This window comes from Capricornis sumatraensis, chromosome 16 (genome assembly GCF_032405125.1).
Source record: "Capricornis sumatraensis isolate serow.1 chromosome 16, serow.2, whole genome shotgun sequence".
Classification (NCBI taxonomy): Eukaryota; Metazoa; Chordata; class Mammalia; order Artiodactyla; family Bovidae; genus Capricornis; species Capricornis sumatraensis.
Window position 1 is genome coordinate 59,304,820 of NC_091084.1, and position 16,247 is coordinate 59,321,066.

Genomic DNA, 16,247 nt, shown 5'->3' on the forward strand with positions numbered 1-16,247 from the left:
GAATAGGAAAGTGGAACGAAGGTAGATTTATTTGGAGAAAACAAAGGAAGCAGGACGAGTAGAGAACATAGTCAGAGCAGTCAGGTGATGATCTTTCAGGCTTAGTTGAAATAGATTAATATTTTTTATCTGACATGAGTATTTCAAGGGAGCAATGCACTTGCAGCATTCTCAGGCAGCATTTTGAACTGAATGAGGATTGGGGTGGGAATTAACCTACATTAATAATTGTTATTTGGAAGAACAGGGGGGAAATAATAATTAAAAAAAGATGCTGTGATTCTGAAACAGGCACATGAAGGGAGAATGGGAAAGAAATGTGAGCAGAGGGTGGTGGTATTGGAAAGGATTCCTTATATTTTCTATTTGAGAAGTGGCTTGCAGAGAATAAGAATATTCTGCAGGGATAAGAAATGAGGCTGAGGACAGTATTTGTGTCCAAAGTCCTGATCATAGAACTGTTTTCCTCTCATGTCACTAATCTTCTTAATTATACCAAACAGACATCTTTCACCTTCCATCTGTTTGAAAGTATGAGAATAAACTACTTTTTCATTCTTAATTTTTTTTTTAATTATGGCTCTTGGCTTATTTTGTCTTACATCTGCTTAATGTACATATACACATGTGACAGAAATATCTCAGAACTAACCTTTCCTGGCAGTGCTTAACTTGATGGACTAATCCCTACAGTGGCTGTTATGCAGATCTTGCCATTTGCAAAGCTTGAGTGGTTTCTTAAATGATGTTCACTCTGAGAAGTATGGACTATCTGTCAACTGCCACCTTTTGGGGGAAGTTATAGGAGAGGAAGAACTCATCACTCTATATACACATTTCAAAAACAACCATCCTGTGCTGACTCCTGAAAACAAAGTTATATTTTGTCATAGTGTCTGAGTTGTATCTTCAAATTTTGATTATATACAAAAACATTTTGAATATAAACCAATGACTCAAGTTGAGTAGTTGCCAACAACTTTTGAGCAAGTTGTGAGTATGCAACAAGTAATACCATGTGATATTTTGATTGCAAGACACACATAAAATTGTCCTTGAAAAATCAATACATAGGATTTGTGAGTGCCTTTAGTAATATTAAGGGCTTCCCTTGTGGCTCAGCTGGTCAAGAAACTGCCTGCAATGGGGGAGACCTGGGTTCAATCCCTGGATTGGGAAAGGCTACCCACGACAGTATTCTAGCCAGGAGAATTCCATGGATTGTTATAGTCCATGGGGTTGCAAAGAGTCGGACACAACTGAGCAACTGTCACTTTCACAGTAACATTAAAAACTGCTACTAATATTTAATAATACTCTAAATCATTTTCTTTTTGATATAAACAATACAAGCTAAACCTAATTTACTTACAACTATATAAAACATTGAACAAATCTTTCTACAAATCACAGATGACCATAGGAATGGAATTTATTTTCTGTAGTAGATCTTTTTTGTATGCTTTATCTATCTATCTATCTATCTGTGCAGAGTATTTACCCCACTGTAGATGGACTAGGGATAGCAGTAACTCTTTTACACCAAACTGAGTTCAAAGTTCCAACTCTGCTACTGTGGTCTTTGACAAATTCACTTTTCTAAGTGTCATCTTTTTTTCTAAGTAGAAAAATAAATACATTTTGTCTATAAATCGTCATGTAAAATAGTTGTGGCTAGCAGTTTGGGAATTCAAAATTTTCATTTTAGAAAATAAATATGATATATATGCTATACTTATATAACTACACCTATGGGGACTGAGGCAACATCTCAAAATCAGACATTAACACTTTTGCAGTGGAAACTTTGAATGTTCACACTAGGTGGGATAAAGACCATCAAATAGTCCCACATTAGCAGAGGTAAGGTTTTACAGACAAAAATTACAAAAACAGGAAACTTCTGATTTTCAAAATTTGTGATGGTTTTTAGAACTGTAAATGAGGGACTGTGAGTCTGTAACATCTACTGTAAAGGCTTGTTGTGAGGAATAAATGAAAAATGCATTTAAAGTGATTATCATGTGACAAGAGTCCAAAAAAGTAAGACTATTATTGAGTTACTGACTGACGACGGCTCCTTCACAAATGATGGGACACTATAATGTCTGTGACTGGAAGTTGCTCTCAAAGCAAAGTTAATATGTCTGATCTGATTCTAGGGCTTGCATCTCCATTAACACCAAAGGGCTAACTGAGCAGTTACCTTAGATATCCAAGTTATTTAAATGTGAAAGAACCAAAGGATAATTTAAAATAAATTTCTTATGCATGCAAATCCTTCTTCTGATTATTAGGCACACATTCAATAAGTATAGCTGGTTCTGCTGTAGCTGTTTTGAAAATATGCTTGTGCTCTGACACCATTTATACATCAGGGAACAATTTCGGCATAATGTGCATTTTACATTTATGAGACTTCATCCAAATGCAACATTAGGTGAACACAGAAAACTGCACACAGGTGAACCAAGCCATGGGGTACACAAAACACACACATCACTCAAGAACAATGGGCCACAGCCATCCACATCTGATGTTACACATTTCTACCTGATTTAGATCACCCACTGGCCTGCCATCATTTCATTTTAACCCATACGCTGCCACTCTCTTACACCCATTTCCACGAGCAAACTTCACTACTTTTTCAAGGCAAAGCGCCTTAATTATAGTAGCATTTATGCATTTCTTAAACATTTAATTAGGTTTTGGCGTTTACTGTGCCAATGACAAAGTTTTTGAGTGTGGTACCCTTAACTCCATTTGCCTGGTAAGCCCTGTGTCTTCATCACACAAATTTGGCATAGCTCAGTGATTCTGAGAAGCATGTATGGCCTGTTATAGCAGAGCTGTCATTCATCATACATGGCATGTACTATACCTACCTCCTGGCATGTAAACAAAGTTAATACAATATCCAGGCACATGAGAACAAGTATTCCAACTAATTTACAAAAGTAGGAAAGTATAATAAAAACTTATTTGTATTATGTTACTTTACCAAAATCAAACTTAAGTCTTAACTTAGTAAAAATGAAAGACTGGTGGAGTTAGCATTAATGTGTGAAAGTGTTTGTTTCAAACTGGCAAATAATTTTAATGAATATAGTTTCAACTCTATTCTATAATGTTCTGTTAATTTTAGTCATTATCAATCCCTACATTTTTGCTCAAAGTATGTTCTTAGGGGTATCACTTAGTTCAGTCGCTCAGTCATATCCGACTCTTTGTGACCCCATGAACTGCAGGACACCAGGCCTCCCTGTCCATCACTAACTCCCGGAGTCTACCCAAACCCATGTCCACTGAGTTGGTGATGCCATCCAACCATCTTATCCTCTGTCATCCCCTTCTTCTCCTGCCCCTAATCCCTCCCAGCATCAGGATGTTTTCAAATGAGTCAGCTCTTCGCATGAGGTAGCCAAAGTATTGAAGTTTCAGCTTCAACATCAGTCCTTCCAATGAATACCCAGGACTGGTCTCCTTTAGGATGGACCGTTTGGATCTTGCTGCAGTCCATGGGACTCTCAAGAGTCTTCTCCAACACCACAGTTCAAAAGTATCAATTCTTCAGCATTCAGCTTTCTTCACAGCCCAACTCTCACATCCATACATGACTACTGGAAAAACCATAGCCTTGACTAGACAAACATTTGTTGGCAAAGCAATGTCTCTGCTTTTCAATATGCTATCTAGGTTGGTCACAAGTTTCCTTCCAAGGAGTAAGCTTCTTTTAATTTCATGGCTGCAATCACCATCTGCAGTGATTTTGGAGCCCAGAAAAATAAAGTCTGACACTGTTTCCCCATCTATTTCCCATGAAGTGATGGGACCAGATGCCATGATCTTCGTTTTCTGAATATTGAGCTTTAAGCCAACTTTTTCACTCTCTTCTTTCACTTTCATCAAGAGGCTTTTTAGCTCCTCTTCACTTTCTGCCATAAGGGTGGTGTCATCTGCATATCTGAGGTGTTTGATATTTCTCCCGGCAATCTTGATTCTAGCTTGTGCTTCTTCCAGTCCAGCGTTTCTCATGATGTACTCTGCATATAAGTTAAATAAGCAGGGTGACAATATACAGCCTTGACGTACTCCTTTTCCTATTTGGAACCAGTCTGTTGTTCCATGTCCAGTTTTAACTGTTGCTTCCTGACCTGCATATAGGTTTCTCAAGAGGCAGGTCAGGTGGTCTGGTATTCCCATCTCTTTCAGAATTGTCCACAGTTTATTGTGATCCACACACAAAGGGTACAGACAATGTCCTGGAAGGCTGCTGCTTCCCACTCTTCTTTGACACGGAGCCCTCTTCTTGGCAGGGTATCCAGCTGAGCCACGTTCTGTGGACTATACTTTGGACATCATGACGCAGAGATTATACTGACTACTCCTAAATATTCTCAGAAATCGTGTGCAGTGTTAGTCAAAAGAAACAGCATCATTTGGGTTTCTCTCTGATCTTTGACTTGCTTCATGAAGATTATTTGCTACCAATTGTCACTAAAGAGCAATCTATCTGCGATAGCAGTATTTATGAAATTCACACTTAAGAGATTTTACAAAGATGCCCAAGCTGCTTTCAAATGAGAATAAAAAAGTAAACTGCAAAACAAATCAGATGATACTTTTTTAAAAAAAATAAAACAAGTATAGAGGCTTGAATATAAAGAAATGACTTGGCAGCATACCTTAACTATTAGCAGTGGTTACAACTGGGAACATTGGTAGAGGGTGGTTGAGAGGAGGAGGAAGCATATTTGTATTGTTTATGGAAAAAAATATTACCTTTTAACAAAAATAAATTATTTTAGTTAAAAATCAATCTATGGTGTTGGGATAGTGGTCAGCCTTAGAGGGAGGTGGGATATGAGAGAGGCTTCTAGGATTCTGATAATTCTCTATTCCTTGATCTCAGGGCTGGTTACACAGGTGTGTTTATTCTGTGAAAATTCACTGAGTCATATGTTTATGATCAGTCTATCTTCTACATAAAGTTTATTTAAAAATTGCTTTCTAGTGACTTATTAATTATAGCATCTTATTTTAGTTTAAATGCATGTAGTTTTTCCTTATTCATATATCCAAAAGTCCTTATTTATATATTCAACAGGTTTCTTTTCCCATATTCATTACAATTTATTCCCTCTAATTTCTCCTTTATGTGGTTGTAATGCAAAGGTAGTGTTAGGAACTTTTATGGAAGGTGAAATCCCTAGTCGATAAAAGTGGCATATAAGAAAATCACTCATGTCTTATGGTATGAGGTGGACCACGAGGTAGGGTTATTTAATCCTGCTAGCTAGCCATTCATCAGTACGTGGTAAAAAGATTTCTTTTGAAACCTTATAATTACCTACGAAAAATGGAAAGGAATAATAAAGAGGCCAATGTAGGCAACACAATCAAAGTCCTAATGACAAAGGGAAAACAAAAATTGTCTATGTTTGTTCTCCCTACAATACATCCTGTGTGTACTTTGATGAATATGGAATTATACGGGTCACAGTGGGAAGAAACTTCAAAGATCATTATTCCATCTCACACTCTTCCAATTAGATTTTGATTTGAAAAACATGATCAACAACTAAAAGGCCTAAAATATGCAGCTGATTGTTAAATGGCTGTTTGCTTAGATGGGATAGTTCCTAAGCCATATGAAATTAAAAGTGCATTTAACCAAATACTTATAATCAGAAGATAAACAGGCCAAACAATGCAGGTGAACAAGGACATAAGATTAAGTTGCAGCTCCATGTACTTCCTATCACAGAAAAAATGATTAAAACATGTTCCCATTATCATTAAGAAACCTATAGATTATTCTCAGACTTGGTTCTAGTGCTGCTTATCTTGGACTAATTTGAAATACAAATATACAAAATTGACAGTTTATGAAAAGTAGTAGTTTAAGGTGTGTAAGGGAAGATCCCCAGGAGAAGGGCATGCAAACCACTCATGCACACACGCACGCAAGGGGTAGTCAGTCATGAGACAGAAAAGGAGGCATGATAAAGTTTACATATTTAATATATCAAGTAGCAAGAGACAATATTAGTATTTTATTAATGAACACTATTTAAATAATATTTACAACAGCTTTATCAGCACATATATGTACATTTGTACATCTAAATATGTTTGGAAAGAAAGGTCAGATATATGATTAAAACAATGTCAGACCAAATAAATCCTGGGTCATAATTTTATCATTCCTAAATTCTCATTTTAAAAAACCAGTAAGGGAAATTTAACTCTATTATTTTCTAAAATGTTCTAATCAACTTGCAGCATAGTAAAACTGAGCTGCCACCACACTGACTCAGGAATTTTAAAGGGAAGCAAATATTTTGAAAATGCAAAACATACCTTTTCTCTTGAAATTTTATATTTGCTTAGACTACAAAAGCACAAAACAAAAGGAATTTCATTTTTTGCTTGCTAAAGGTATTTGAGTACACCTAGTTTTTAAGATGGTCTTCTTTCAAAGAGTTTAAACAAGTTCCTGAAAGGGTCCTGGCAAAAAACTTTTAAAAGCAGACTCCTCGATTTTTTTCCCCTTGATTTCGAAGAGGCTTATCTTAGGCTTCCTTTTGAAATACTTCTTCCAAACTTTCTAACCATGCTCGGCTTTATTTTATGGATGTTTCTTTTATAGTCTAGAGAAGAAATAGAGAGATATATAAATATTGTAAAAGTATAATTCAAAAAGAATTTTCACCATTCACTAAACTTCACAGTTGGTAATTAATGATTTAAAGTATAACACCAACAAAGGAACATTAATACTTTGGCTTGAAAGTAGAAATAGATTTCTCTATATTGCAGACTGAAGTTTTAGTGCAGAGGTAACATATGCCCCGCCCATTCCCCAAAGTCAGCAAGTGAAGTCAGTGAAAAAACTCTCACATTTACTTCTGTTCTTTTTGAACTAGGAGAGACTACTATGAGCACAGTTCCCTTTCTTTTGTGCACCATCAAAATTTTTTTTCATTCTTTGGATTACTTCCCTGGACTTTGAAACTTCTGTATTTTTCTAACTTAGAAGTATCACTGGAATCAGCACTTCTTAATGTGCTGATCCTGATCCCATAGTCCTTTTTCTTTCCACTGCTACCTCACAAATGGGTTCCATTTCTCTATGCCCCTCTTCTGGCTCTTTATCAGTGTTCACAATGATTCTCTACCCAATGTAGTGTTGTTACAACTGGAGGGCACTGACTTCTTTATGGGTCTGACTAATCAGTCATTTTCTTGGTCACATTAGGTTTTAGTTTTAGGGGCACATATTCTCTCGACACTTCTTGTTTCTCTCAATGCTCAGTAAACAGAGTTAAGGTCATTTTCACTGATGCATCCTTTTTTTTTTTCCTTGGTACTCTGTTAGTTGGAGAAGTCAGTTGCACAGATTCTAAGGAAGGCAGCCCTGGTTCTCTCTTACGTCTTTCGTAATTCCTAATGTATATTCGGGAATTTTCACTTGGATATCCTAATGGACACAAACCATTCAGTATGTGTGGGTGTGCTCAGTCACGTCCAACTCTTTGTGACCCCATGGACTGTAGCCCACCAGGCTCCTCTGTCCATGGAATTTTCCAGGCAAGGATACTGAAGTGGGTTGCCACTTCCTATTCCAGGGAATCTTCTCGACTAGGGTATGGAACCTGGGTTACCTGCATTAGCAGGTGGATTCTTTACCACTAGCGTTACCTAGGAAGCCCACATAAACCACTTGAAGATGTGTTAGTTGCTCAGTCATGTCTGACTCTTTGCAACCCCATGGACTATAGCCTGCCAGGCTCCTCTGCCCATAGGGTTTTCTAGGCAAGAATACTGAAGTGGGTTGCCATTCCCTTTTCCAGGGGATCTTCCTGAGCCAGGGATTGAACCTGAGTCTCCTGTATTGCAGGCAGATTCTTTACCATCTGACTACCAGGGACCTTCACTTTAATACCCTTTTCTAAGGGCTCTGTTATTCTTAAATAAGACATAATTATTTCCCCTTTGGCAAGTACTGTAGTTTAGTATTCTCTCTTACTGTCCTCTCATCTCTCTTTACGCATAAGATACTTGATGCATTTTATAGTATTCTTAGAAAATAAGCATATTATTTGACAATTATCATAAATTTATTATTTAGTTGTAGAATTATGACTTCCTGGAGAATTTTTTCAGGAGACCAAAGGGACTATACATATCTACCCCACCTGCATATACACACTATTAAACATTACTAAATATGGCATGCTAAATCAAATAGTCACAGTAAATTTTTCTTTTCAGGACTTCATTGATTTTTAAATTTGCATGAAAGACATTTCCACTAAACTTAAGGAACTCCTTGTGGCCACCACAAGAAGTAATGATTTATCAATGCAGCCTGACAACGCTATTGAGAAATTTTATATTACTCCAATGAAAAAGTGTTGACAAGAAAAAAAGTAATAATAGTTTTCATGTTATTCTTAGTATAATCACTATCTCATGAACTCCCTTTAAAAATTCTAAGTACTATAATCATAAGTTCCTTTAGGGAAGAACCAAACTGAGTCTTAATGATCTCTATATTCATCACAGAACCTAGCACATAGTGAGAATGTAGTAAATAAATACTTCCTAATTGAAGTCTTAGGAACTATAATGTCAGAAAAACGGGTCAGGACACAAAGGCCTAGGAACTGACGGGCACTATATACTCTAGTTTCATGAAGATGCTTTGTTACCATGGACTCATGTCACCTCCGTAAGCAACTGAGGGGATGTTGTCACCAGATGTGGTTGCAAAGAGTTGGACACAACTGAGCACAACACAAGCACAGTCACTGCCATCAGCATTCTTTTCAACTTGCTAACAGGAGTTAAAATATGATTACAACCAGATATAGACTTGAATCTCCCAATAACTGCACAAGTGAGTCAGAGGCCAAATTACTAAAAATAATAGGCAAAGAGAAAAATTTCAGATACATTTACAGATATAGTTTATCTGTAAACCTATTAAGTAATATAGCTAATTATATCAAATATTAGTTAAATTAATTACCCACCCTTCTGCAATGTAAGGCAGTTTCTATAACCAAAAGGGTACAGAATGTAGAGTCAAGAGACCCAGTTCTGAGTTCTGGCTCCATCAAGAATCTCTTTGTGGTCTTGGGTAAGTGTGTTTTCTATTTTGTGTCTTAAGTTTTCTTATCTATATCAGGGGTAACCACTCACTATGTAATAAAGGTGATGAGTATATAAAAGGAGATTCTTATGAAAGCACTGTAAAAATATGTGAAGTTTATACATGTTAGTTAACCATTTGTTAAATATCAGAATAAGAGCTGAGACATACCCATAGTTGGTCTGTTTTCTTGTAAGTGCTTATCACTTGAATTATCTTGATGAACACGCTTGGCAGATCCAGAATTTAACTCAGCAGTTAATGAAGTATTTGATGCAGAGCTTCAGGGGAAATTTTTTTTAATTTTAGTAAAGCATTCTTTTATATCTCTAAGTTCAAATATATATTCTACGTAAATTATGATTAAAGAAAAAGTGAAATACTAAATATTATCTTGTAAAATCCCATAGAAGTAACTGGAAATACTAAGTAAATTTTTGGCCCATAGGAGAATTCGGCTGTGTGTGTTTTTAATGTGTATTCAAATCAGAGATTATGATTAGAGGTATATGTCACAATTCTTTAACAGAACATTTCAGGGTGCTATGTTGAACTGCATGCAAACAGTGTTATTCAAAGTGTAGAGATAAGGAGCTCACTCCAAGAGGTGAAACACTAAACTCAGATTATAATACCTCTAATCTGGGGGATATAAACAAGTGAGATTGTTTGGAAACCTTGTTTTTAAATCAAAGCATGATAATAACTGAGTATCTCTCTCTGATTATTGCAATTATACAAAGCAAAATGAAAAGAATATCAGTCTCATACTATTAATGGATCAAATTTCTATCTTAATTTGAGTTGACAAATTACTGAGCACCTACTGTGGCTTCATGTCACAAAACACACAAGTGAATTAGGGCATAAACAACCCATGTCCTGAAAATTTACATAATAGATATATGGTGGGGTGGGGGAAAAATAAGACACATAAAATAATACAAGACAGAGTAAAAAACAGTCTGGCAGGTTTTCAATGCTGTAGGTTCCTGATTTCAGAAGAAGAAAGAAAAAAGGAAGATTCTGTGGACGGGATGAGTTTAATCTGGGCCCTGAAAAACAGCAATCCAACCCTTCCCAGTCCTACAGAGGTCAAGTTTCAGCAGGCAGTGTTGGAGGTCAAAGTGGAAGATCTCTTTCTACACTGATTCAAATAAGCTAATTTTAGGAAAATTTCTTGCAAGTCAAGATATTCTATACCATTTTACAAGTTTATACTAATCTGATTGTCTGTTGGATTAACAATTAGAGACTTTTCCTTATGGCAACAACTTGTTCTGGGAATCCTAACCATGTGGGAAAGTGATGTGGGTTTATGTCTGTGGAACAGCAGAATATGGGTTAGTTATATGGTCATTCAAAATAGTCAGAAATGGCAATTTAATATGCTAGTAAAGAAAGATGGGTATAAACTCAGTGAATGCTGGGAAAAATAAGTCAGTCTGTGTATCTAAATTTTTTAGAGCCTGTAAGAGAAACGATCATGGTGTTCATAATGGTGATTTACCAACTCTGTTCAATAATGCAAATAATGCCTTCCCAAAATGGTTATAGAGAAGTACCTGCGTTATCAAACTAAATTCAGTTGTAGAAATTTTCTATTCCTAAATGGTACCAAATAAACTAAATTACTATAATCCATTTTGGATACTAAAGCACACATTTTTGATTATATATATATATATATATATTAAAACATATACATTTATAAAATCAAATTCTTTTTTGGTCATTTGGTGATTTTTTATTTCTTCAAGTATAAAGATCAGTGTCATTGGTTACTTTTGATAGTTTGTTTTTCCAAACAATTTATGTTAAAGTTGTCTTAATGATTTTATGGTATGATTCTTCACTTTGGCTAGTTCTAGGCCTTTTGTTTTCACTTGAAAATCAGGGTTTTACTTGAGTAAAACTCACATTTCTAGGAATGAAATCAAAGCCTAATAAAATAAGTTATATATTTATATAAAAGTAAAACATTTAAGTATTTTTAGGATTTAGTCAACTAATGAAATATTTGTTATAAATTTCTGTAAGATTTATTTCAGATCATAAGATAAAAAGGCCTAAAATTGTTATAGGTACAAATTCAAATTATTTTAAAGACTATCTTGAGAAGAAACCTAGAGAATATTCTAGTTGTGTGCCAAATATATTTCCATAACTATTAATAAAAGATTAGCTCTTTATTTCTGTATATAGGTAGAATATTTCTGCTTAATAAATGTAATGCATCTCATATTCTTTCAGCTGAGATAATTTCTAATTGTAATCAAAGACTTTTTTCAAAACCAAAAATGTATGCACATGTGAGACCATTTTGAGTGCCAAGAAAGATGGTGGAACAAATAAAAAACCAAGCAACCAACCAGACATAAAGCAAACAAAACCTCAAATTAATAAATATAATTTATAAGTAAAAATTTACATATGTATTTTATTCGTATATTTGGCAAATTGATTCAGTTAGTTAAAGTAGTCTGTCAGAATGATTAAGAAATGAAAATTATTACATATCTGATATTCTCAATTTAAGTAGTACTAAAAAATTCAGTCTGGTAGGTTTTTGGAATATCCAGTGCTTCTGGATGATAATGTTTTGTGTTTTTCTTTTGAAAGAAAAACTGACAAAATAGATAAATAAATAACTATACACATGGAGCCATTCTTTATTTTTAAAAACCATAATGATATATACACACATCTAAATATGTACACAAAATTGCTAAGTGGAAAATACCAGAGTTTATTACTCTCAAGCTCATGTAGGTTTAATAGGGGGAAAGGGAGATTTTTTTAAAAAAGTAATTATGTACATTTCTAACATTAATCTCTTTTAACTTTAGTTAATGGCAGGATCTAATTATTGGTACCAGAGGGAATGTACCAGAGCAATTAATAGGCTATGAGAAATCTTACTTTATTTGTCCTTTAATATTATTTCACAATATTAGATGTTTGTGTGGAAGCCCTTTAATTTATCTAAACCCACTCCAAATACACCATTTATATACCTGGATATTTCTTGAAAAATCATTTCATTTTGATGTCTATGTTTGCATTTAAGTTATTCTTAGCTATAAACTTTTGTTAGATTTGAGTTAAAACAGCAGGGCATGTTACCAGTGAAGAACAAGTAAAGTCTCCAGCACTAATTAATGAAAAGAATAACATGACTGACATAATAAGAATTAGTGAGAAGATGGATAAAACAGATGATGGTGGTTAGCTAGGCTCAGTAAATGATTGATTCCTATATATAACAAATTGCACAATTCAAATTAGTGACATAGCAAAATACAAGATTGTAACTGTCATGGATAATCAGAGACATTCAGGAAAAATCAATCCATGAAATTTAAACATAAACATTCCAAGACTCTACTGTACTCTGGAGAAGAAAGAACAGATGTTGGATGCAACTATGAGATCACACTCTATGTGGCACAAATGAATAGGCTATTTGTAAATTTGTTAACATTAGCCCAGATGATAACAGGTCCACAGTGGAAAAAAGGAAACTTAAAAAAAAAGTTATCTTAAGATTGTATACTCTTCTTTCCATAATCACATACTAAAGAAAAAGAGTTAAAGCAAATCAGATCCATTTTACAATTTAACCACTCACTATATCTTTTCTTGAATTCAGTGTTCTAGGATATAAAGAATATATAATGAACTTCATGTCATATAACAGTATATTTAAGATATTTTTCCCTGTCTTTAATTTTTAGCTGCTTTACTGCTATTTACCTGGGTATGTTGCTTTGTATTAATGCTGCCTGCAGTTTGCAGTGCTTCTTGAGGCTATGTTCTCTTATCTTTGGTCAGTTTTGGAAAATTATTAGCTAGCATCATTTCAAATACTAGTTTTTTTTTGTTTCTTTGTTTTTGTTTTTACACTTTTTTTTCTCATTTCTTTCTGGGACTCAAAATGTATACATGCTAGGTCTGTGTACCATAGATCTCTTTTTTGCTCTTCTCTGTATTTTAATCTTTTTATTCTTTTGCACATTAGTTTGGACATCTTTTTATTAACCTATCTTCTTTAATGAAACCTATCTTTTTTTAATGAAAGTTCACTAAACTTTCTTCTGCCATACCTAATTTGTTAAATTGATTTATTGTGTTGCAATTTCAGTAAATTCTATTTTTCAGCTCTAGAATATCCATTTGATTCATTGTAATAGAATCCAGTTCTCTGGGAAATTATCATCTGTTTTATTGAACTTAATCACAACTAACTTTAAGTCCCTATCTGATAATTTCAGTATCTTCATTACTACTTCTCTGTTTTTTTCTCTTGATTTTCAGTTATTTTGTCCTGTCTCCTGGCATATTTGGTAACTTTTGCTTAAGTGGTAAACACTGCATATGAAAAACTGGAGAGGCTGGAGATCATATATTCTTCAGAGATTATTAATTTTCTTCTGGCAAGTGGGCAGAGAAGGAATTCAACTGGTCTAGATCTGTTTCAGGTTTTCAAGAACCAGTCTATTTCCAGTTTGCCCTACTCCTACCTAGAGCATAGGCCTTCAAAGATTTCAAATAACACCCTGGGTGTTTAACGGGGCTTCTTCTCATGATGATCCCTAAACGGTAATTTTTGTATCCTGGCTCCATGAGAAGATCAAAACCTTGTTTATTACTTTAGCCTTTTGGTAGCCACTTTTAGCTTGGTTTCTTGGTCTTTTATTCCATGGAGTTTAGAAACTGGTAAATATGCTGTAGGCAAAAGTTACACAGGATAATTTTGCTTCCCTAGCTCAGAGAGGTGCTGATAGCACTAGGCTTCCATTTTCTGCTTGACCTCTATATTTGATGCCATGAATTGAGGAGTCTGATGCAAACGCTAAATGGAAAAAAGAGGCAGAGAAAGTCTAGTTCTCCACAAGTTGTTTTCCATTTTTCTGGAATCTTAGACTCCCGGGTCCTGGTTGTGTTGGTTGTTCCCCAGGGCTTTCAATCAGCTACTGGTTGAATTTCACTAGCTTTTATAATTGCTCCTGATGGAAAGCCAGGTCTGATATAAGCTACAATGTCATAGCCAGAAACAAAAGTTTATTCACTTATCACATTTTAACCAGATATCAAAATCCATTAAAACATTATAATTTTAGGACTGAAGAAATTTAGTAATGTCTAAAGGGAAAAATACCAAATGAGTAAAAGTTGTCAACTGAAAAAACTTAAAATAACTTTTTTGAAGGCCAGAAGATGTTTAAATTTATTTTAAATAATCTGAAACATGGAACATCTTATGCAAATATCAAGTGAAATATTTGGGCTTTATCAAGATCTTTGATAATATAAAAGTAGTGCCACATTCAGAGCAACTTATTATATGTATGCTCACATGTGAATTGACAGTCTAATTTTAATAAAAAGAGCTGTAGGAAACAATGTGTAAAGATGATCTTACATACACACAAAGATCAAAACAGTTTATATTTAAATGTACCTTACTAGTTTCCGTTTCCTTCTGGCAGCAGCAGTCATTGCCATGTAGGATGGTTCTATGCTTGGTATAGGCAGAGGATGTTTGGTTGAGATTGAAGAAGGGGCAAGCCTGTATATTAAATAATGAAAAATAGAGTAATTTTGATTTGTACTATGGAGAAAAAATGGGGCATATACTCCCATAATTTGCACAGCACCTTGCATTAATTGATAAAGGAAAACACTGTTCAATACTATAACCTTTCTTTGATTGCCTAAGGTTTTCTTTTCTCTTTTTTTATACCACAGATGGACATCAAGAGATTTCTGCAGCCCCACAGCATAGAAAAGTGAAGGTATCATTCTTCCCATAGTTAGATTAACTGTGAATATACAGATTAAGTGAGAAGGATATGTTTTTGCTTGGATGACATGTAGTCAACCATATCTTATGACTATTTCAGAGCAAGCTGAGAGGCTTGTTACTATCAATCGAAACTGTGGTATTTCTTTTAGTGAAGATATTAATGAATAATAATAAACACTTGATAATCCACCATTGATAGTTTGTAATATCTAATGCTGAAGTATGAAGAACAAAATAAATATATCTTAAGGTTTTCTCTAGCCTAATGAGGGCCAATCAACTTAAACTTCAAAATTAAAGACTTCACAATATTGTGTTAGTGGATTAATATTTAGAATGACAAATGAGATTTAATGAAGGTAAAACACTGACTTTTGTAATCAAGATAGCATACTTCATCTATGAAATAGATCTTAAATATAGCTACAGAGCAAAAAGAAAGCCAATAGTTTAAAGGCTATATAAATAAAGAAGAATTGGCAAATACTCCTTTGTACCTTTGCAAAATGTTATTGTTTGGTAGGGATTCTTGTTCAGGTAGTTCACTTTCCAAACTTCTGGTATCTTCACATATAAGAAATGTAGACTTTAAATCCTCCTGTCCATGTTCTTTTCTCATGCTGAGAGGGATATCTACTTCATACAACATTTTCAAAGAATTATCACTGTTTATATTTGAGCTGATGGTCTGAAAACTGGTAGTATGTAATGGTTTTAATAAGGTTCCTGTAGATGGATTTTGATAAGTTTTTCTACAATTTTCTGGAGTATACACAATGGGCTGAAGGTCTTTGCTGAGGGAATCATTAAGCTGCATATTTTCAGACTCTACAGACGTTTGGGTATGTTTTATGTTCAAGGGAGAAGGCATTAATTTTCTTCGGGTTCTTTTTTGTGAAGGAATTTTAAGCAGATTAGGTTCACCTGGAGATGTGCCTGTTCAATAAAATTAAAAAGAAGCTCAATAATGTTGCCTAAATAGTTTTCTAATAACCTTATCAGTTAAAAGAAGAAAAAAACCCTAATAATAAGCATATTTTATGTTAAATTAATAAAAATTTAAAAGAAAATAAGTCAGAAAGAAAAAAGCTATTGCTAGTAATATCAATAAACTCATTATAAAGCAATTCTAAAACAGAAAAAAGCACTAAATAGCAATATCAATATGAATTTATAAATATAGCTATCTTGAGATACTGGGCAATTATGACAACAAACTCCAGTAAATGTATACATTTCTCTAAGGATCAGTACTTGACCTTCTAAGTCCATAAG

At 34.3% G+C, this 16,247-nt stretch overlaps 1 protein-coding gene across 1 annotated transcript in view; it reads right to left on the reverse strand.

Annotated features, from left to right (window-relative positions):
• Positions 1-6,566: 6,566 nt before the first annotated feature.
• KIF18A (kinesin family member 18A) overlaps positions 6,567-16,247 on the reverse strand; it is a 69,939-nt gene continuing 60,258 nt past the window's right edge. Inside the window, exons 13-16 of the mRNA XM_068989181.1 lie at positions 15,470-15,908; positions 14,628-14,735; positions 9,335-9,444; positions 6,567-6,656 (exon numbers count right to left, since the gene is read on the reverse strand). Coding sequence (XP_068845282.1) covers positions 6,574-6,656; positions 9,335-9,444; positions 14,628-14,735; positions 15,470-15,908 — 740 coding nt within the window. The 3' untranslated portion in view covers positions 6,567-6,573. The remainder of the gene's footprint in view (positions 6,657-9,334; positions 9,445-14,627; positions 14,736-15,469; positions 15,909-16,247) is intronic.